This window comes from Babylonia areolata, chromosome 29, assembly GCF_041734735.1.
Source record: "Babylonia areolata isolate BAREFJ2019XMU chromosome 29, ASM4173473v1, whole genome shotgun sequence".
Lineage (NCBI taxonomy): Eukaryota > Metazoa > Mollusca > Gastropoda > Neogastropoda > Buccinidae > Babylonia > Babylonia areolata.
In genome coordinates, this window is record NC_134904.1 from 3,581,694 (window position 1) to 3,604,718 (window position 23,025).

The 23,025-nt window shown below is 44.8% G+C and overlaps 1 protein-coding gene across 6 annotated transcripts in view; it reads left to right on the plus strand.

Moving 5' to 3' along the window:
- The window catches only part of LOC143274983 (helicase domino-like), a 95,032-nt gene that overhangs the window by 64,245 nt on the left and 7,762 nt on the right, over positions 1 to 23,025 (plus strand). For 4 of the 6 annotated variants that reach the window (XM_076579011.1, XM_076579017.1, XM_076579014.1 and 1 more), the window contains 13 exons: positions 8,504 to 8,539; positions 10,174 to 10,330; positions 11,249 to 11,505; positions 12,392 to 12,619; positions 12,994 to 13,281; positions 14,067 to 14,246; positions 14,646 to 14,732; positions 16,251 to 16,449; positions 17,217 to 17,344; positions 18,014 to 18,115; positions 20,284 to 20,455; positions 20,824 to 20,925; positions 22,517 to 22,734. In XM_076579011.1, coding sequence (XP_076435126.1) covers positions 8,504 to 8,539; positions 10,174 to 10,330; positions 11,249 to 11,505; positions 12,392 to 12,619; positions 12,994 to 13,281; positions 14,067 to 14,246; positions 14,646 to 14,732; positions 16,251 to 16,449; positions 17,217 to 17,344; positions 18,014 to 18,115; positions 20,284 to 20,455; positions 20,824 to 20,925; positions 22,517 to 22,734 — 2,154 coding nt within the window. The remainder of the gene's footprint in view (positions 1 to 8,503; positions 8,540 to 10,173; positions 10,331 to 11,248; positions 11,506 to 12,391; positions 12,620 to 12,993; positions 13,282 to 14,066; positions 14,247 to 14,645; positions 14,733 to 16,250; positions 16,450 to 17,216; positions 17,345 to 18,013; positions 18,116 to 20,283; positions 20,456 to 20,823; positions 20,926 to 22,516; positions 22,735 to 23,025) is intronic. The other 2 variants (XM_076579016.1, XM_076579013.1) reach the window with 2 other exon arrangements.

The following is a 23,025-nucleotide window of genomic DNA, read 5'->3' on the forward strand; positions in this document are numbered from 1 at the left end:
CAGTTCCCCGGTGGTTGTGGCGAAGGTGACCCCTGTGAAGGCCAGAAAGAACAGTGTGGCACAGAAGATGCTGCCTAACGGAGAGGTGAGTGAGGAAAAGGGGGTGGTGGTGGTGGTGCCCAAGAAAGGGAAAAAGGCGACAGCAGTCAAGAGAAAGGCAGAGGAAGAAGGGGTGAAGCCTGGTGCCACCACTCCGAGCCCCACTGTGTCCAAAGGTCGGCCTGTGGGACGGCCCAGCAAGGCAGCACTGGCCCGAGCGGCAGCTGGCACAGCGCCCAGTCCTCGCCCCATCCTCAAGGTGCCCAGCATGGTGAGCACGCAGGCAGTCCCCCCTGTCCCAGTGTCCTCCCCACCCCGCAACAAGGCCCCTGCCCTGTCGGGCCCCGTCACCAGTCCTGTCTCCTCACCTGGCAACGTGCCCCCGCCCTGGTCCAACCCCAACCTGGTGATCCGCACCCGCCGGGCCAACCTGCACTCCCCGGTGCAGGTGGGGAGTCGAACAGTGGTGCCAGGCGTGGCCACCCTCAGCCAGGGCCAGGCCAGCATGGTGCAGCCGGCAGGACTGGTGCAGCAGCCCATCGGGGTGGTGCACAGTGGGGGAGTGGTGCGCCTCGTCTCACCAGGCCCCATGGTGGCTCTGGCCGCCTCCCAGCCTCTGCAGGTGGTCAGTGCGGGCCGTGTGCGCCCGGCTGTGGCGGTCAGTTTAGCCAGTCAGTTGTCGCTGGCGGGGGCACGGGTACTGGGCACCACGGGGCAGTTGGGCACGGCACGGGTGGTGGGTGCCTCTGGTCAGCAGGTCTTGACATCCACCACTTCTCTGCCCGGGGCCAGGGTGCTTACCACACAGGCTGCTGCACAGGTGGTCAACACCAGCGTGTCTCTGGCCGGGGCGAGGCTGCTGAATGCATCGGCACACCCTGTGGTCAGTGGTGCTGCCTTGACAGGGGCCCGGGTGTTCAGTGCTCCCCAGCAGGTGGCCAGTGTGGGAGGCTCCGTCACTGGAGCCAAGGTGTTGAGTTCCCCCACCCAGCAGGTTCTTGGTGCAGGCAGCTCCTTGGCTGGGGCGCGCGTGTTAAACGCCTCAGGGCAGCAGGTGGTTAACGCCAGCAGTCTTCAGGGCTCCATTGTGCGCATGCCGGACGGTTCCACTGCTGTTCTGGGTCAGATCGGAGGGACCAATCTGATGGCGGCTCAGTCAGCAGGCAGCCCCGCCCTCCTGGTGTCAGGCACCACCCAGAACCCCACTGGTGCCCGCGCTGTGTTGGCATCCAACCTGGCAGCCACAGTCAGGACCAGCAGCACTGCTATTCGTCCCCAGGTGGTCAGTGCCTCAGGTATCCGCGCCCTTCAGCTGGGCACAGGCAGGCTGACCTCCCCCGTCACTTTGAGGGGGGTCGGCACTGTGCCCCTGGGGGTCAACCTGGTCAAGGCAGGGACCTCTGGTGTTCAGATCCCACTGGTGGGGGGTCAGGGGGGTGCATCGGGTGTGTCCATCCCCATTGTTGGGGGTCAGGGGCTTGCCCTGAGGGGCGGGCAGATCATTCAAACCAACATCGCTCAGGCAGCTTCCCCACAGAGCTTTGTACTCATCACGCCCCGGGCCACAACCCCCACCCCCACTGTGTCAGCTGGCAGTGTCAATGGCAGTGCAGAAAAGAAGGGCACTGGTTAAGGAAGAGATGCCAGATAGAATATGAGGAGATAAAAAGTATATTGGTTGCTGACCCATCCCCTAGGGATGAAGAGGGCTGCACAGTTATTGCAATGGAGTTGTGTGCTTTCTGCTGGTATCCAGTGAAATTCAAGCTACAGGATAAGTCGAGTCTAGAATGGAATCTTGCAGGTCTATAATGGAATATGGGAATAGAATTGCAAAGAATAGGGGTTTTTGTTAGTTTTTTTTGTATCGGTGAGTTTGCATAGCTGGTGTTGTGGTCAGTTGGATGGTCCGGTTTGGATGTTGGCCCTAGAAGCTAAGCTGTGGATCACAGGACTGATAGTGGTCATGGCCGAACATAGGAAGGTAGAGTCCCTGGCATACTGAGAGTCTGCTGCAGGACTGGTCCAGCTTGCTTTGCCAGGGAGACCCGACTGTCAGAAACAGAGGCCAAGCTTTGAGGAGAGCCAGATGCAAATTAAATCTGGATCAGGGATGGAGAAAGAGTAATGGTGTAATAACAGACAGGGCAATGCTTGTAGATGCATGGCAGTGTATTGAAGTGTGAAATGGTGTCTTTTGCGAGAAGCAGCAGGGGAAGAAGCAGTTGCAGGCTTTCTGCTTTGTTTGACTGACTGCGCATGAAGTTCCAGAGTTAGTTCAATTGTGGTGAAAATCAAGGTGAAGACAGCCTCATTTAATTACTCATACTTAACCGTGACCCAACCAGTGCAGACTCCGGCAGGGGTCTGACATTCCTGTCCTGTGCAAACTACTATCCGCCGATGCTGAGAAAACGAAAGTACTACGGCCGATAACCTCCCGGAAGTAGGTAACCTCCCCTTTGTCCCCCTGGCAAGCGCCCTCTTTTTCCGGCAGCCATCATGACTCCTGTTCCTGTGCTCTTCATACGGCTGAGTTTTTTTTGTTTTTTTTTTGTATTTTCTGCCTGTCTGTCGATTCTCTGACGTTCTTGTTTTTTGTCAAATTATGTCTCCAACCAGGTCACATAATAATAATTATGTAGCTCGATTGGGGAAACGTGCTAAAATGAAGACCGCCTCATTTTGTTCACGAGGTTTACTGGAGAAGTGGAACAGTTGAAAATGAATCACAGTTCAGTAAGAAAGAGGGAAAGGGTTGGATGAAAGGAGGGTTTGGTTGAGATTTTATGATGTACACAGCCCTTTGCTTCTGCCATTCACTTAAGGCCATCAGACGTTTGATGAGCTCTCCATCTCATTTTTGGGGATGGGGGCAGTATGTGTGTGCTGACCATACTTGAGTTTATCAAATTGAACAATCATGAGAAAGAACTGTTACTAGAATGTCTGTGAGATTTGTGTGATAGGAGTGCAGTCAGGTAGACTGATGGTGCTGATCAAGTGTCTAAAAGTTCAGCTGTGATGGCTGAGACCTGTATGTACTGTATGGTGGCTGTTTGAGTGTGAGAATGAGTGGCTGAATGTTGGGCTTTGGTTTGACACAAACACAGGGACACCAAGGTTGTGGTGTTCATGGGTTTTCTGACCAGGTGTTCCTGCTTGCATCCTCCATGTGTTCGCATTCCCAGTTGTTACTGCAGAGCTGCTCTGCCGATCCTCTGAAAGTGAAGCGCGAGGCTCTTGAGAAAGGCTTGGTTGTTTTCCAATCATGTCCACAGAATGTAGATAAAACAAAACTTTGTGTGTGTATGCGTGTGCGTTCTAGTAGGTGGTGCGATTGCTGAATGAACATTGATTATACTGTTGTGGGTGCTTTGACATGAAATGTGAATCTCTAAGAGAAATGTGAGGGAAGTTAAGCAGAACCTGATGAGCTGCATGTATGAATCATGTTGGTGAAAAGGCAGATGTCAGTACCCATTGAACTGGCTGAAGTTTGGGTGGCGTTGTTCGCTTTGTTGACCTAGTGGTGTTAGTGGTGACAGGGGATTTAATGGTTGCTGAAAGGGAGGGGATAGGGGTCAGAATTTGACCATTACAGAGTGCATGGAGTGTGCTGTTATTTTATGTTCTTATCGGTTGAGATTTATTGCATAACCTGTATATGTTTTGGTTTACTAGGTAAAGGATGTGTGTGTGTGTGAAAGGGAGGGTAGAGGAGCAGGGGAGTTTCAGTTATGTCATTCATTTGAATGCTGTCTATTGGTAATTGTAAGATGACATGTGACTGTTTTCTACGACTGCAAAAGGTAAACAATAAAAGCCAGTAAGTGACAGTGTGCCCAGTGTCTGCCTCTCATTTCTGTGCCGTGTGATGTGCGTTGGGACTCACTGCAGTCCTGTAGAATCAAGGTGTGGTGTCTACTCTTTTTTTTTTTCCTCCAACAAAACTAAAGAAGTGGAAGAGGGGTGAAACCCATATTTTGCTTTTTGCATGCAGGCAAAAAAAAAAAAAAAAAAAAAAAAAAGTTAGAGGGAGAGTTTGAGTCTCATTTTGAGGTGGTGTGCTTTACTGTTAAAAAATTTTAATCTAATTCTTTGCCTTCCTTCACTTCCAGTGGGAGAGGTTTCTTCTAGCTTTTGTTCACAGCTTTTTTCCTTCGGTTGAGTCAGAACAAAAGCTAGATGCCAGAATTAGAAAAGCTAACGTTGATAATGTCTTCCTATCTCTTTTCTTTTTCTTTTTTCCCCCCTATTTTATCTGTGTTCAAAGGGATAGATGATAGTATGTATGGCACCATTTACCTTGGTCCTACGTGATGCACATCACCACAAAATGAGACGCAGACCAAACACTGGATAGACACAGCACACGTATGGATGCATCACATCACTCACTGCTTGATATATATATATATATATACATGGGCTTGCGATGAGACTGCGACAGACGAACCTGGCGTGGTGTGGCTGTTCATGCTGGACTCGGATTGAGCAGTGTGGGAGTAATGCCATTGAAACGGTGTAGCTGATGGGGCAGCAAAAAGACCCAACATACATTGGGTTCTAAGGATTTCTTGCAAGTGTTGAGAAGTTGGGTGCAGGTTTGGTAAGACTTCTGGTAATTTTGGGGGGTGGGGCAGGGAGAGAAAACATTAACAACATGGGAAGAGGTTGTAGTTCAACACTTCAAGAAGCTGGCTTTTCAGATAACAGGATGCAGCAGCATTGCCTTCTAAGACTGCTTATCCAATGATAAGTAATGTGAAGTGCAAGACCCTGGCATTGGTCATATGTACCTAAATGTCTCTTAAGAGACTGGAATTCTGTCCTCTAAATCAATGATATTGCTCTTCTGTACCTTCCGAAAGTTAAGAATTTGATGTATTGGCTACAAACTTAGAGGAAGAAAAAAATTTAATATCATGGTGTGTTCAATGAATTTCATTCAGGGGGAAATGTGGAACTCATCAGTGTGTTATTTGGGGGGGGTGGGGGGGGGGGGGGTCAAAATAGGTAAAAGATTCTGCTTTGGAGAAATTTTATAAGCCCCTTGACAAAAATGATAAAGCCCCTTGACATGGACAAAAAATGAAGTAAAGAATTCATTGACTTACCTACTTAATTGTACAAGAAGACTGCCCTCGTTGCCTGCATCCAATTAGCAACACACCATGTATGTATGATAGATGTTTGACTTGGACAATCAGAACAGCAGAGGAGGCAACCGCTGTCCTGACCGTCTTGGCTACATTTGTTAATAGTGGAGACGCATTCTTAGCCAAGAGGACTAGCAACCTGCAAAGCCCTTTCACTACACATACTTTACCATGACCCACTAGTGCAGACTACGGCAGGGAGTCCGATTCCTGTCCTGTGCAAACTACTATCCATCTTTGTGGAGAAAACGAAAGTAGCTACGGCAGCAATTGCGATGTTGCATATTTTAATTCCAGTAGTTTTTTTTAAGGTAGTGCAGATGAACCCAGGAATGGACTTGCACACACATTCTCAGTACAAATCTAGCACACTACTGGTGCCCACATAATGTCTATGGATTTCATAAAGCTGGACAAGGAGTCTTTGGTGCAGTTTTATTCAAATACTTACTTGTCTTTCATCGAGCATTTAAAAGATTAGACATGGGAATACAGCAGAGACTATACAAGATTGCAACGTGCAGTTTCTTGATCAGCTGTATGGTTCCTTTTACCTGAATACCAAGTAATCTGATTCAGAAAAAAAATAACAATGAAGGGGGGCCAGGAAACAGGCAACTGTGTTCTCAGAAGAAGAAAAAAAGAAAATTTTTGATAAACATTGAACATTTGCATAGGCTGAAGGCGTGGAGCACTCGGATATGTTAAAATTACTTTTTTCTTTTTTACCTGTTTCAACATTAACAGAAGGTAGCATTGAATTTCAAAATTCAATAATTTTCTGCAGCTCTTAACTTTAATCTCGGTCTTCAACCAGCTGTTATAAGGCATTGAACATCAAACGGCTGGTATTGGAGAACAAGAAAAGAATTTGAATGAGATGGGAGCAAAACATATGAAATAACTTTTAAGGGGCTCCACTTCTCTCTGGGTGTTCCACAAAGGAAGATGGTTTCAGAACAAGCAGTAAGCTGTACACCTTTATAAGGCTTACAGTGCCTGCTGCAGTCTGCAGTACATACATGAAATGGTTTCCCCAAACTGAGGACAGTCTCCTGTGTAAGGTAAATTGTACCTTAAAAAGAATAAACATTAAGTGCAGAGAACTTTTGAAGTTAAAATTATGAAGTATTGGTATAAGATGAAACAGTAAAACATCTTTCAAACTTAACACTTAATTTTACAATCACTCCTTGTGGAAATAATTCCACCAAAAATCTTTAACCATAGTTTCCTACAAGTCTTCCTGCATAGGGGACCTGCAACCTTACAGCCTCTCTGTATGAATCTTTCATTTAGTGTGATAGGGTTCATCTGGCAGTAGCGTACAACACTTTTGGAAAAGTTTAATTAAGATAAGTGCAAAACTATGAATAAACACTACTTAACAAACATGATCAATTTGTATAGTAAAATGGTACAGGTAAAATGTGCATGTCTGAAAGTCATCATGAGTGGAACATTTCAAATGTAAGAATTGACAGTCAAGATAAAAGTTGATGGTTGCATACATCCCCACACACAATGGTAACAGCATACTGATTGGCTGGAGTTCCAGTGAACTTGGATACCAAACCCTATGGGCATGACTGGAATTGTCCGGTATCAGTACATGCCTCCAACTCTTTCAAATGGTGAAACATTACTTTGACAGTTGTCTTACTGTGGACATGACAAGATGGAACAAATCAATATCAGAAAATTCTTTTGAATCCATTCATTATTGGCTGTTGAATTTTTCCCAGTTTACCCAGAAATTAAGCAGATTGTTTTATCAGGACCTGGTATGGGTTTTTATGTGCAATTTTTATCTAATAGCACAAAGTTTGCTTAACATCAAGATTTTTCTTTTCTCAATAATTCCATGGACTTGGAACAGAAAATTTATGACTGCTGAGATCCAGCCCGATTATTGCCCTTTCCCAGTCAAAAAGGAGAAACTATGCCAGAGAAACCATACTGAATGCTCAGAGTGACTGCTGCTCCCAGAGATGCATTGTATCATGTGGGGAGTCTTCTCTGTTTACAGAATGGGGAATCTGCTGTAAAGAGATTCAGTTTAAAAAAAAAAAGTGTCTTGCTTGTTTTGACTTCATAGGGAGTTTTCTCCCCATATCCAGGCTGCAGAACAAAATCAGAACTGCTGTGTTGCTTTTCATCTTATTTGTTATAACTATATTGTCATATTTTTCACCTTCTGCCATGCTTCATACACAGATGTAATCTAAACTGCTGCAGTCAACTGCTTTTTGTTAAAGATTAATAATCAGATGAATGGTAGCAATTTAACATATCCCCTCTCTGTCCTCCAATAGTACGCTGTTTCCATGCAGATTGTTTACGTGATTGTGATGTGTGTGCATGGGGAGGGAGGGAGGGAGCGTGACGGTGACTGCCTGTGTTTGTGTTGTGTGTGCGTGTGTGCACGCATTAGCGTATGTCTTGTGTGCACACAGGTGAGTGCATGTGTTCGTGTGCATGTATGCACCCCTGTATGTGTGTGTTTTATCGTTTGTTGTATTACATACCATACCATATTTTTTCTTTGGTGTTTTTTCAGTTATTGTAAAGCTACTTGATCGCTGGAAGGTGCTGTTTAAATTTCCATTCTACTTATTTTCCTTGAGGGAAAGGATCTGACCTTTGCCCTAACACCCTGCAAAGAATCTGACCTTTGCCCTAACACCCTGCAAGGGATCTGACCTTTGCCCTAACACCCTGCAAAGAATCTGACCTTTGCCCTAACACCCTGCAAGGGATCTGACCTTTGCCCTAACACCCTGCAAGGTACATGACCTTTGCCGTAGCACCCTGTAAGGGACCCGACCTTTGCCCTAAAACACTGTAAGGGACCTGACCTTTGCCTTCGCATCTTTTGAAAGACCTGGACCAGATCCTGATTCACCATTACTTTGATGTTTCACTCAAGTTAACCCTGTTTACGTCCACTCTTATTGTAGTTGCTATGGGGACAAACTTGAACAAAGATAACGAGTAACACAATGAGCGATTCGTTTGTCAGTAGGTTTTTTTCTCACTAAAGTAATGCTCCAAAAATCACATCAAACCATGGGAAGAATTTCAGGATGCTTAAGAGACACATGTTGGCCTTGGAAGGTTGGTGCTGGTTGATTTTGCACAAGATGTGTGATAATGAGGGCAGAGCATAATGGAGGAAGTGTTGCGTGTGCTGTGTAACAGTAAGAAGGGATGGAGAGAGAGGCTGTAAACATCTATGATTGATTGAAGGTTGGTATCAGAGGAGTGCATGTGTTGATGGATGTGTTTTGCTGTTTCCCCAGGTCTTCATCAACGCACTGGATGGATTAGAGATGCCTGTAAGTATGTACCTGGTATATTGTCATTATAATTGTATTAGCTTTCTGTTGTGACACATGCGCTGAGTGTACATAAATAGCAGTGAGTCGTTTGAATGAAGATAGTTGTATAGTTCAGTTTTTCAAGGAGGTGTCATTGCATTCAGTGAAATCTATATACAATTCATCACATCTGCACTGCAGATGACCGATCAGCTGTATAACCCAACGCATTTTGGCCTTGAGTGCATGCATTTGTACTTATATACATATCAGAATAGATTTCCTACAAAGAACTTTGCCAAAGGACAACACTGATGTTGCAATGGGATTTCACAGCATTCTACCAGAACACAACCAAAGGCACAGTTCTACCCAAGTGTTAGATATATTCTACGTGGATGAGAGCAAGACCTTGTCACTGACAATTTTTTCAGATACAGGTTTATCTTGTGAAAAAAAAGTTTCGTCTGGATTGGATAGGAGAAAAGGATGTGGAAATTGCTTCTCCAAGTTTGTGTTACTATCTTCTGTAGTTTAATATGTTTCTCGGATGAAGTCTCACTATTTGTAGTGGAACCATCCTTGGCAGTAATGAATCACTAATTGACACTGACAGTAAAGAATCACAAACTGACATTTACAGTTCTGAATCACTAATTGACAAGATTCACTAATCGACACTGACAGTACTGAATCACTAATTGACAGTAATGAATCACAGACTGACACTGATAGTAATGAATCACTAATTGACAGTGATTAAGACAGTAATGAATCACTAATTGACACTGTAATTACTAATTGACACTGACAGTAATGAATCACTTATTGACACTACGGTAATGAATCACCAACAGACACAGACCGTAATGAATTCACCAACAGACACAGACCGTAATGAATTCACCAACAGACAGTAATGAATCACCAACAGACAGTACTGAATTACTGACAGACACAGACCGTAATGAATCACCAACAGACACAGACCGTAATGAATTCACCAACAGACAGTAATGAATCACCAACAGACACAGACAGTAATAAATCACCAAGACAGTACTGAATCACCAACAGACACAGTAATAAATCACCAAGACAGTACTGAATCACCAACAGACACAGTAATGAATCATTGACAGACACAATACTGAATCACCAACGGACACAGACAGTAATGAATCACCAACAAACAGTAATGAATCACCGACAGACACAGACAGTAATGATCACTGACAGGTAGTAATGAATCACTAACAGACAGACTACTATGAGTCTCAAACAGACACAGACAGTAATGAATCTTTGACAGACACAGTAATGAATTACAGACAGTAATGAATCACTGACAGTATTGAATCGCTAACAGACACAGTGATGAATTACTGGCAGTAATGAATCACCGACAGACACAGACAGTAATGAATCACTGACACAGTAATGAATCACTAACAGACATAGACAGCAATGAATCACTAACAGACACAGTAAACGGACAGTAATGAATCACTGACAGACACAGACAGTAATGAATCAGTATTTAATCAGACAGTAATGAATCTCTACCACAGAGAGAGAGAGCACCGTTTACAGAGCTGTGAGCAGCAGTTGTGCCAAGTGAATTGAGCCCCATGTTGACTGTGTGATGACAGCTGTGGGCGCCCCCCACCCCACCCCAGGATGACAACGATGTGTACGTGGACCAGACCATGCTGTTTCTGCATGAGGGCTCCATCATGTCCGAGTCACAGCTGCCTCCCGTCTATGTGCGCAAGGACCACAGGAAGCCGCGCATTGAGACCATCACCAGTAAGGGAGCTCTAGTTTCTGGGTGTTTTTGTTTGTTGTTTTTTTTTAAAGACGTTTGTGTGTGTGTGTGTGTGGTTTTTTTTGTTGTTGGGTGTGTTTTTTTGGGGGGTTTTTGTTTGTTTGTTTTTTTTTTGGGGGGGGCGGGGGGGGGGGGGGGTTGCCCTTTAACTTGAATATGTTGTTTCTTTCCCTTTCAGCATGTTTTTCTTCCATTGAAGTCCTTGGTGGGTTTTTCTTGATTTTGTTTTTATCAGGAGTAAGAGAACTCTGTGGACTGCTGGATCCTGCACTGAAGTAGCATATATAAAAAAGCCTGTCTAGGTGGTTGAAAGTTGTTTGTGATATTGTTATGAATGTTGTGATATAAGTTTTACTGTTCTGCATGGAACGTGTATGTAGCACATACTTCACCTCACTTAATTTCTGTTACTGAGACAATGAAGCTTGAAATTGATCTCCAGAAGACCAAATGGAGAAAGTTTATAAAAACTGTGTGTTGTGAAATAAGACTCACTTTTGATAAAAAGTGTCCAGCATTTCAGACCCCCCCAGCCCCCACCCCCCAACCCACTGCATTCCCCATCTCCACCACCTTCCTTCCCTTTCTCCACCACCTTCCTTCCCTTTCTGAATCTTCTTCGCCCACACCCTCTGAATCGACTTGCTTCTCTTTTCATCATCACCTCCTTTTACTGATTAATGCTCACAATCTTCTTAAGCTTTTCTTTTACATGTACTGTCATTTCCATGGTCTGAACCCTTTCATTTTGGCCATTGAAAAGAGGGTGCAGACTGGAAAAGAAATGCTGTTCCAAATTTGAGTCTGTTCTGAACTACCATCGATATGGCGAGCACAGCACTGCCTGCCCCCCACCCCCTCTGGAAAGTGACGTTCACCCCACCATGCGTGCGTTGCAGCACGGAAGCAGAAGCAGCGGAAGGAGGAGGCCCCACGGGTGCCGCGGTCACTGTTCGACCGACCAAGTTCGGCCTTGGTGAAGATGCGTCGGGAGCTGAAGATGCAGCGGCTGAAGGCAGCGGGGCTGGGCCTGCAGCATAAGCAGCCTATGCGCCCCACCTCCCTGCCTGCACCCCTCTCCCACAAGGCTCCCATGGTGGAACAATCAGAGGGCCACCCAGAGTGGCTCATCCATGAGGACTGGGCCCTGCTGCAGGTGGGGGCTGTTCTGTCGGCTTAGTAGATGGGTGGATGGTGGGGGGCGGGGGGATATTAGTGTAAAGAAGAGTTGATGTGTCTGTGGGTTTTTTTTTTTGGGGGGGGGGGGGGGTTGTTTGGGGCAGAAAGTGTAAAGGAGGGTGGATTGTGTGGGGTGGAGAGAAAGAAGGGTGGATGTGTAGGGGGAGTAGTGTAAAGAAGGGTGGATGTGTGTGGGGTGGGGGGATATTAGTGCAAAGAAGGGTGGATGTGTCTATGGGAAGGTAGTTTGAGTGATGGGGGGGGCGAGTGTAATAGATGTGGTCATGGCCTAGAGGTAACGCGTCCACCTAGGAAGCATGAGAATCTGAAACGATAAACCGAAGTTCCATGTGCACCATGCACTTAGCACACGTAAAAGAACCCATGGCAACAGAAGGGTTGTTCCTGGCAAAATTCTGTAGAAAAATTCACTTCGATAGGAAAAACAACTAAAACTGCACATAGGAAAAAATACCAAAAAATGGGTGGCGCTGTAGTGTAGCAAAGCACTCACCCTGGGGAGAGCAGCCCCAATTTAACACAGAGAAATCTGTTGCAATAAAAAGAAATACAATACAAATAGATGTGGATGTATTTGGTGTTATGCCTTTCAGGACAGTCTGGAAACACCCCAAATTTGTTGAGAAATCTAACATTTCCTTGATTTTTCCCCCCTTGTTTAAGAAAAAAAATGTTCGAGTTTGACTTATATATATACTTTTTTTTCTTTTTTTCTTTTTTTTTTTAGATAATCCATTTCATTTCAAAAGTTTGTATATTTTGTCAAGCAGCAACACTTTAACCATGCCTGTATTTTTAGACGAAGTGGGATTACAGAGGTGTGTGTGTGTGATATATTTCAGGCGGTGTCGGACTGCTGCCACTTACCCCTGAACCTGACTGGGTACCAGAACGGCCACATCCCCAACTGGGACCTGGTGGCTGACGTGGTGAACGGGGTCAGCCGAACACACCGCAGCATCAAGCAGTGCCGAGCACGCTATGAAAACGTCATCATTCCGCGTGAGGAGGGACGCATCCTCTATGACGTCAGCCCTCGTAAACACAAGAAAAACAAGGCGACATACAAGGTGGGAGTGAGTAGGGTTTTGTTTTTTTGTGTGTGTGTGGTGTGTTTGGCTGTTGTAGCAGGTCTTTCTTATTTTTTTCTTTTATTTTTAGGGATAGTTCTGTTAAGGTGCGACTCGTCTTTCCCACTCAGCCATTACCCTGTGTAACTGTGGCCTGTGACATGTCCCAGTCCATGTGAACTTTCAACTTTTGGCAATATCCACAGTTTTTCTCTTCAGGTCGGAATGAGTAGTGCTATCGACAAGGTGTAGTCGTTCATTCCGTCAATCATGCAAGGCGTAGAGAGGAAGAAATGCAGGTATAGCCCAACTTTTTCCCAGTCATTGTGACTGGCCTGTGACATGACCTCCATGCATGTGATAACTGTGTGCAGACGAAGAACAACCGGCCTATGAAGACATCGCAGCTGTTCACGCAGGACAACTACTCCTCCATTTCCCTCCTGTACTCGCTGCGGTTCGACTCTGTGAAAAGCATGGCAGGCAAGCGGCCGGCGCCCATGCGACAGACACTGAACAACCCCACGATGAAGAACCCCAAGCACCTGGTGGTGCTGCAGGACAACCACATCAACTATGACCAGCCCCTCAACCCCATCCAGGTGGCCGCAATTCGTGCAGAACGCATCCAGCGGGAGAAGAAGGCCAGCAGTGCCGCTAACGTAAGTAGCAGTCGCTTCCTTGATTCCTCCTGTTTTTTGTCTGTCCTGCAGGGGTCATTCATGCACAGTCCTAGAAGTCTGGCAAAAGTTTTGGGGGGGGGGGGGTAGAGAACCCCAGCAGTGCGCAGATGTAAGTAACAGCGGCTTCCTTCTTTGTTCCTCTGGCTGTTTTCTAATCTGTTTGCAGTTATACATAGTCCTGGAAGTCTGGGAAAAGTTTTTTTTTTTTTTAAAAACAGAACCTTTTTCAGAGCTGAAAAAGTCTTAGAAAAGATATAACATTAAGTTCTGAGTCTGCTCTGGCTTCCACAGCAAAGAGGTCAGCTGGGAGGATACAAGTTCAAACTCCCATCAGTGGCATGTCTTGGGTGATTTTTTCAGTGTCATAACAAGAAATTCGAACTTTTATGACTGTCTGTTAAAATGATAAATAACTACAGTGTTTAGAACTCTTAAGAGTGTGTTGAGGAAATGTTTCATCATTGTAATATATAGCAAGGAATGCAGCAGTGTCACAGATAGTGCACTATCCTGACTTGCACAGAATAAAGTTTTGTGCGTCTCCACTGTGCTGTGGCGTGGTTGCTGATACAGAAACACACTGACATAGAAGAGGAAAGTGGTGGCCTAGTGGTAATATGCCCGACAAGGAAGTGAGTGTACACAGGTTTGATTCCCATATAACATACAACCAGGTTTATTACACCTCCTCCACTAGACTGAGCTACAGTCTGGGTGCTAGTCATTCAAATGAGACAATAAACCCAGGTCCGATGTTGTTGCAGGCCAATGCGGAAGCAGCTCAGCGACCCGCCCAGCCCAGTGGGACAGTAGGAGAGAGGGGGGCACAGGGGGTGGTGCAGGCTGTGGGGGGGGTGGCTGCCTCTGCCCCCACTGTGGCCCAGGCTGTGGCCGGACATCAGCTCCAGTCTCTGGTGTCGGCTGCCACACCCACCACCATCATCGTAAGTTACTCCCTCTGTCGGTCTGTCTGTCTTTTTGCTTTTTTGTTTTCACACAGGTGTTTTATTCTGCGTCTTCAGCTGTTTTATTCAAGTGTCATCTTTTTCTCTTTCCCCCCCCCCCCCCCCCCCCCCCCCAAGGCATTTGATACTGCATTTGTATTGCCAGTTCACGATGTCAGATATTTCACACAATGAACAAGAACAGTAGAGAGCTTTTACCATTATGTTTTCAAACCATTATTGAAAATCTCTCAAAGAGTTTCACCGCTTTTACACACTGTTTAGTCACCTGTGTTGGCCTTCTGAAAAAACAACTGAAACTGTGAAAGTAGTGCATCCCTTGCATACTTTGTGACAGCAGAGTCTGACTTCAGCGTGTAGCATGTGTCTTTTCCTCAGGCCGGGGCGGCAACACCGCGGGCAGCAGTGGCCCAGGGCATGCCAGTCTCCATCGCTCGGACTCTGGCAGCTTCTGGCAACATTGTTGTAAGTGTTTTTGGGGTCTCTTTTGTCTTCACTATAGTCTGTTCTGTGGTTCTCTGTCCACCTGTCTTCATTATAGTCTGTTTTGGTTGTCTGTCCCCTTGTCTTCACAATAGTCTGTTTTATGGTTTTTCACCACCCCACCCCTGTCTTCATTAGAGTCTATTATATGGTTCTCCTTCCTGTCTTCATTATAATCGTTTGTTTTTTTTCTACAGTTGTCTCTTCCCCTGTCTTTATTATAGTCTGTTTCATGGTTCTCTGTCCCCCTGTCTTCATTATAATCTGTTATATGGTTTTCTATCTCACTGTCTTCATTATAGTCTCTTATTTGGTTCTCTGTCTCCCTGTTTTCATTATGGTCTGTTATATGGTTCCCCACCCGCCTGTCTTCAGTATAGTCTGTTTTATGGTTTTCCGCCCACCTGTTTTCATTATAGTCTTTTATGGTTCCTCTGTCCCCGTGTCTTCATTATAGTTTGTAATATGGTTTTCTGCCTGCCTGTCTTCACTGTAGTCTGCTATATAGTTTTCTGTCTTCAGTAAAGTCTGTTTGAAAGGATGGTGTTTGAACACTGGTAAAGGATGCTGTAAGAAAGGATGCTGTGTGAACTCATGTAAAAGGATGCTTTTGGTACACTGGTTAAAAGAAAAAAAAAAGGTTGACGTTGTTGAGATGGCCAGAAATAGAGGGCCCAGAGTGTCCACGCATCAATTGCGATCGCGCCTTAATTTTAGCCCTATCTCCCAATCGAACCATATAATTATGTGACCTGGTTGAAGACAAAATTTGACAAAAAACAAGAATGCCAGAGAATTGACAGACAGACAGAAAATACAAGAGAAAAAAACTTAGCCGTATGAAGAGCACAGGAACAGGAGTAATAATGGCTGCCGGAAGAAGAGGGCGCTAGCCAGCGGGACGAAGGGGAGGTTACCTACTTCCGTAGTTACTTTTGTTTTCTCCGCATAGGCAGATAGTAGTTTGCACAGGACAGGAATGTCAGACCCCTGCCAGAGTCTGCACTAGTTGGGTCACGGTTAGTATGTTATTTAAACTTAATTTTAGATAGAAAATTTCCTTTTATGGTTCTCTGTCCCTGTCTTCACTATATAGTCTATTTTATGGTTCTCTATTGTCACTATAGTTTGTTTTATTAAGGTGAGACCCCACACGTAAAATTTGTATCAAGTTCTTTTGTAATGTTTTAGGGGGGTTTATACCTGAACTTTGTTACATATGAAAAACTATCCGTTTAAACCGTTTTAATCTGACACCTGGATGTCAACTAAAGTTGCCTATGGCAGTGAACTGTCTAGTCAACTGAAGTCTTTTATGGCAGGGAAAGAGTTGATACTGGCATGGTTAGAACAATGGTAGAAGGATGCTGTTTGAACACTGGTAAAGGATGCTGTAAGAAAGGATGCTGTGTGAACTCTTGTAAAAGGATGCTTTTGGTACACTGGTAAAAGGATGCTTTTGGTACACTGGTAAAAGGATGCTGTGTGTGTGTGTGACAGGCGGTGACGGGCAGTCTGGGTCGAGGGCGGGTGCAGGTGCACGACATCACCACGGTGGCAGGCACAGTGACCGGGGCCCAGGTGGCAGCACAGACAGCCCGCGCCGCCACCCTGCAGCCCACTGCCTCGGCCTCCGCCAACATCACCCAGAAGATGGCTGCCATGGCTGCCAGCACTTCCGCTCTGGCGGGAGGTACGCGTGAGTTGCATTTTTCTTTTCTTTTGTATTTAATCTTCATTGGTTGGGGGGAGAGCGGTTGGAGACTTTGTATGTGGTCGTTGAGGGATTGGGGGGGGGTGGGGGGGGGGTCCACTAGAGGAGTGCTATAGGCCACACTTCACTCCTCCAAGGAGCTTATACAAATTGGTGAATGAGTTGTGTGTGTGTAGAGTTGAATCTGTTTTGTTTCTGACCCTTTTTTTCTTTATTAAAAAAAAATTTTTTACATGCATTATTTTACCTTCAGTGTGTTATGTTTATTTGTATGTTTTAGTAGCACATGCAAGACATTGAACAGAGTAGTAGGAGGAGTGTTGTGAATGGTTTTTCGCTCCTCAAGGAGCTTAGAGAAATAAGTTGAGTGTGTATGATGTTTAACCTGTATGTTTGTCTTTTTTACGTTTTCTTTTTGGTTCATTGTTTACTGAAACTGAAGAAAGGTAAGGCTCCTTAAGTCGGATGTGCATGATATTTAGTAATGATAATTATAGGAATAGTTTTGGATTCTCTTAACATTTGAGAATGATGTGAAAGTAGTTTTATGTAATTGAGTTACTTGATAAGGAACTCTTGGTTGGGGGGTGGAGGGGGGTTTATTATTATTGTGTTGTGGATTTTTTTTTTTTTTTTTTTTTTTTTTTTTTTTTTTTTTTTTAATCTTTTCATCCACTTTGACAACAGAAACGTTGCTAAGAACTCCAAAGGGAAAAAAACTGGGTTATGTGAGGTGTGTTTTGTGCATGCAGGCACAGTGCACCAGCAGATCCCCAAGGGCCTGAACCAGCAGATCAACCTGTTGCACCCCATCATGCGCTCACAGACCCCGGGCACTGCAACTCAGGCACAGCAGCTGGGCCACAAAGTCCGCTTCACAGTAAGGCCCATGCCTCTGGGGATGTTGTGGGGGTTGTGTCTGAGTGAGTTTGTATATGTGTGATGAGGTTTGAATGTGTGTGTGAGTTTACTTGTGTGCATGACTGGGTGTGTGCGTGCATGCAAGTACCTACACGCAGACTGAAATTAATCTTTTCCAGGCATACTCAGTATGCACATATTGTTATGAGTGAGCAAACTAATTTAGACACTTCAGTTGTTTTTTTAATGAATAAACATACGAGCATTTTCATTTTCTAAAATTTTAAACCTCGCTCTAAACACTACACTAAGGATGATTGGAATGAGTGAAGATGTCATAATGTATGGTGTGTATCGAAGCCACCGAGCTGGCAATCACTGACTGCAAGAAAAGAATCCTGTAACATTTAAATGCCTGTTAATTACGCAAAATGAAGAAAACCTACAGCTGTTGGCAGTGAGCAAGAAAGTGAAAGCCAGGTTCAGCTGAGTTTGGGAAAGGATTCCAGGTTCATGAACACATAAATGTTGCTGATAAATCTGTAGACCGCACATTCTTGTTTGGGTAATCTGATTTTTTTTTTTTTTTTTTTTTTTTTTCTGTGAAAACGGTTGAACTTATTGTGAACTGTGTTGATAAACTGCACACATCGTGTTGTAATTGTGATGATGATGATGATTTTGACAGAAGCAAGCTGTGGTACGCATGCCGGGCATCACGGACGAACAGCTGAAGGCCCTCAAGGTACGACAAATCCCCAACAAGGCACAGGGCGGTCAACAGGTGAAGGTAACTTTCACTCCATGCAGCGCCCCATCTCTGGTAAACAGGGGGGCCACTCAGCTAGCTTTCTGGCTCCATCCAATGCACCTTCACAAGTAAACAGGGGGTGCAGTATAATGCACTTTTGAGTGACTGTTGGTCCCTTGCATCCTCACAAGTGAATTGAGGAAACATTAATTTGACAGTTTCACACACACACACATGCACATATGCTGTGATGAACACTGCACATCTTTTGTTAATTCTGACTTCAGTGAACACTGATTTGAATATGCAGTTTGTGTCAACCACTTGTTATTTGATGAAAAATGAATTTATAATGGCAGCATATTTCACATTGATATTTCCATATAACCTGGTATAGAAGCCATGGTTTGTGGAACAGATAGTATAGGTGTGCAGGTCCTCAATATTAAACAATATTTCTGGATTAAAAAAAATGGATGAGCAGTTTTGCTTTCCATTGTTTCATTGTTGGTGCCAGCTGGGGGAACTCCCGTTTTGCATGTTCAGTTTTGTTCAGATGCATTGACATAACCTTTTCTTGTGTACATAGTGAAGAAAGAAAGATAGTATTGATGGACTTCCCAAACTATTTTTGGTGTAAGCATCTGTGCTGTGTCAAACTGGTGCACCTTTTTCTCACCTGAGCACTAAGTCACAATTCCTTTTATTCATTCTATAGTTTTGTGGCATGTATTGAACAGCGAGGCAGTTGCTGCTTTTTTATGTTGAAGTATAGATGCTGTTAGTGATGATGAAGATAGGAATGAGCTGAACTTAGAGATATGGATGTATAATGCGTATAGACATGGAACAGTGCTTAGAGACACGGATGTATAATGTGTATAGACATGGAACAATGAAAGTCAGTGGGCTGGGCTGCCTTGTTCAGTGGTTTAAGTGGAAACTTTAGATGTGCGTGAATTTGGGTCAAGTCAGCTCATGTCAACCCAGTGTGACCAGAACACAGATATGTACAGTTCACCCAGTGTGACCAGAACACAGATATGTACAGTTCACCCAGTGTGACCAGAACACAGATATGTACAGTTCACCCAGTGTGACCAGAACACATATTTACAGAGCACCCAGTGTGACCAGAACACAGATATGTACAGAGCACCCAGTGTGACCAGAACACAGATATTTGCAGATCACCCAGTGTGACCAGAACACATATTTACAGAGCACCCAGTGTGACCAGAACACAGATATGTGCAGAGCACCCAGTGTGACCAGAACACAGATATTTGCAGATCACCCAGTGTGACCAGAACACAGATATGTACAGAACACCCAGTGTGACCAGAACACAGATATGTACAGAACACCCAGTGTGACCAGAACACATATTTGCAGATCACCCAGTGTGACCAGAACACAGATATGTACAGAGCACCCAGTGTGACCAGAACACAGATATGTACAGAACACCCAGTGTGACCAGAACACAGATATGTACAGAACACCCAGTGTGACCAGAACACAGATATGTACAGAGCACCCAGTGTGACCAGAACACAGATATGTACAGAGCACCCAGTGTGACCAGAACACGTATTTACAGAACACCCAGTGTGACCAGAACACGTATTTACAGAGCACCCAGTGTGACCAGAACACGTATTTACAGAGCACCCAGTGTGACCAGAACACGTATTTACAGAGCACCCAGTGTGACCAGAACACGTATTTACAGAGCACCCAGTGTGACCAGAACACGTATTTACAGAGACCCAGTGTGACCAGAACACATATTTGCAGAGCACCCAGTGTGACCAGAACACATATTTACAGAGCACCCAGTGTGACCAGAACACATATTTACAGAGCACCCAGTGTGACCAGAACACATATTTGCAGAGCACCCAGTGTGACCAGAACACATTATTTGCAGAGCACCCAGTGTGACCAGAACACAGAGCACCCAGTGTGACCAGAACACAGAGCACCCAATGTGACCAGAACACACATTTACAGAGCACCCAGTGTGACCAGAACACATATTTACAGAGCACCCAGTGTGACCAGAACACAGAGCACCCAGTGTGACCAGAACACATATTTACAGAGCACCCAGTGTGACCAGAACACATATTTACAGAGCACCCAGTGTGACCAGAACACAGGTGCAGTGTCCATGATGATCCAGTGTCCATGGTGTGTTGCAGCTGCAGGCAGCCCAGATCCTGCAGGGTCAGGTGCAGCAGGTGGGTCAGTCGGGGACGACCTCTGCTGCCCCAGTGACCTTGGTGAAGTCTGTGCCAGCCCCTGCTGGTGCCTCTGCCATCCCGGTGAGCATCAACGTCACCATGGCCCAGGGACAGCAGAAGACGGCACAGGGTGAGTCGTGAGGGCTAGGGGCTCTCTCTTCCTTCCTTTACCTTGTTTCACTGTCATTATTCCAGATGACTATGGATTTCCTCACTGATACAGGATTTTGTGTGTGTGTGTGTATAATTTTTTGTTGTTACTGTTTGTTTGTTTTTTATTGTTTTCCTGTCATACTTTTTTCTTTGAACTCAGTGGATGGAGGAACCGTGAGAAGTTTTGGGTGTTTATGAGGAAGTTTACAATAAACTGCTCATACATGGGGGTAATACATGCAGCAATGATGATCCCGTGGATTAAGATGCTTCAGACTTTTTTTCCTCTTGTGCTGTGGTACCCCCAACAGAGGAGTGACATGGGTGGTATTGTTGTGTTGGCAGCATCCCGTGGTCCCACTGTCAGTCAGCTCCAGCATCATCAGCGCATGCAGCTGCTGCAGCAGAGGAAAGGGGTTCCCCTTCAGCAGCCCCATAGAGTTACAGGTAGGTTGCTCCTCTCTCTCTCTCTCTCTCTCTCTCTCTCTCTCTCTTGTGTCTGTCACTGCTACGCTACAGTGTTATATTTTTCATCTCCATCCTGTCTAGGTACTAATCTTGTCAGTCGTAGGAAGACTGCACTGTAGTTGTCTGCTTGTCATGTGTGCAAAGCTCACCAAAAGTTAAGAACCGCTCTATAATAGCCTGTATGTTTTCACAAAATGAGAATAAACTATTTAAAAAAAAAAAAAAAGATAATAAATTATGATTTAAAAAAAAAAACACAAAAAACGGTAGAAGTAATTTTTGTAGTCTGCTATTGGTTTGTCACTTGATACACAAGGAACACATGCATCATGGTCAGCGTATAAGATGTGTTCAATGAATCAGTGTCTCAGTGACTTCTTTTTGATGGTTCAGTCCAGATGTCATTGTGATGGTTCAGACCAGATGTCATTGTGATGGTTCATATGTCATTGTGATGGTTCATTCCAGATGTCATTGTGAATGACAAATGGCATCTGCTTGGCAGATGTGGTGTAGCATATATGGACTTGTCCAAAAGCAGTGACGCCTCCTTGAGCTACTGAAACTGAAACTGTGATGGTTCAGATGTCATTGTGGCTTCTTTGTGATGGTTCAGTCCAGATATCATTGTGACTTCATTGTGATGGGTCAGTCCAGATGTCATTGTGACTTCATTGTGATGGTTCAGTCCAGGTATTGTGACTTCATTGTGATGGTTCAGTCCAGATGTCATTGTGACTTCATTGTGATGGTTCAGTCCAGATATTGTGACTTCATTGTGATGGTTCAGTCCAGATGTCATTGTGACTTCATTGTGATGGTTCAGTCCAGATATTGTGACTTCATTGTGATGGTTCAGTCCAGATGTCATTGTGACTTCATTGTGATGGTTCAGTCCACGTATTGTGACTTCATTGTGATGGTTCAGTCCAGATATCATTGTGACTTCATTGTGATGGTTCAGTCCACGTATTGTGACTTCATTGTGATGGTTCAGTCCAGGTATTGTGACTTCATTGTGATGGTTCAGTCCACGTATTGTGACCTCATTGTGATGGTTCAGTCCAGGTATTGTGACTTCATTGTGATGGTTCAGTCCAGATATCATTGTGACTTCATTGTGGTGGTTCACATGTCATTGTGACTTCTTTGTGATAGTTCAGTCCAGATGTCATTGTGACTTCATTGTGATGGTTCAGTCCAGATATCATTGTGACTTCATTGTGATGGTTCAGTCCAGGTATTGTGACTTCATTGTGATGGTTCAGTCCAGGTATTGTGACTTCATTGTGATGGTTCAGTCCAGATATTGTGATGGTTCAGTCCAGATATCATTGTGACTTCATTGTGATGGTTCAGTCCAGGTATTGTGACTTCATTGTGATGGTTCAGTCCAGGTATTGTGACTTCATTGTGATGGTTCAGTCCAGATATCATTGTGACTTTATTGTGATGGTTCAGTCCAGCCAGCCATCATTGTCATCCTTGCGTATGGTGGGTCAGCCAAAAAAGAAAAGATTTAAAAATCAAAAGGACTGAAGACACGTTATGGCATGCTGATGGTGTGCAGCCCTGCCCAGTGGGGTGCGAAGCGGGCAGCAGATCCCGCTGATCGTGCCGAGCAAGACGGGCCAGCTGACTGGCCAGCTCCTGCACCAGTACATCAAGCAGCCAGCCATCATCAGCGTCACCCAGGCCTCCATGGTGGCCAAGGTGTCCCTCCCACACTCCACCCCCATCCACACCCTGTCCGCCGCTGCCGCTGGGTCCCCCATCACCGTCACTCAGGTCAGAAAGTTTGTGTGTGTGGTTTTGTTTGTTTATTTATATTTTGGTCCACAGAGCCAAGCCACATTTTTCAATCTCCTCTTTTCCATCAGTTTTTTTTTTTTTTTTTTTTTTTTTTTTTTTTTTTTTAAGTGCTCTACATCAACATCGGCTGAAAGAAAAAACAAGTAAATATATATATATATATATATATATATATATATATAAAGCTCAGTTGAGACATGGACCTCAGACTGGGGCTGAGCTTTCACTTTGCCATGTGTCTGGTCTTTTTTGTCTTTTCATTTTCTT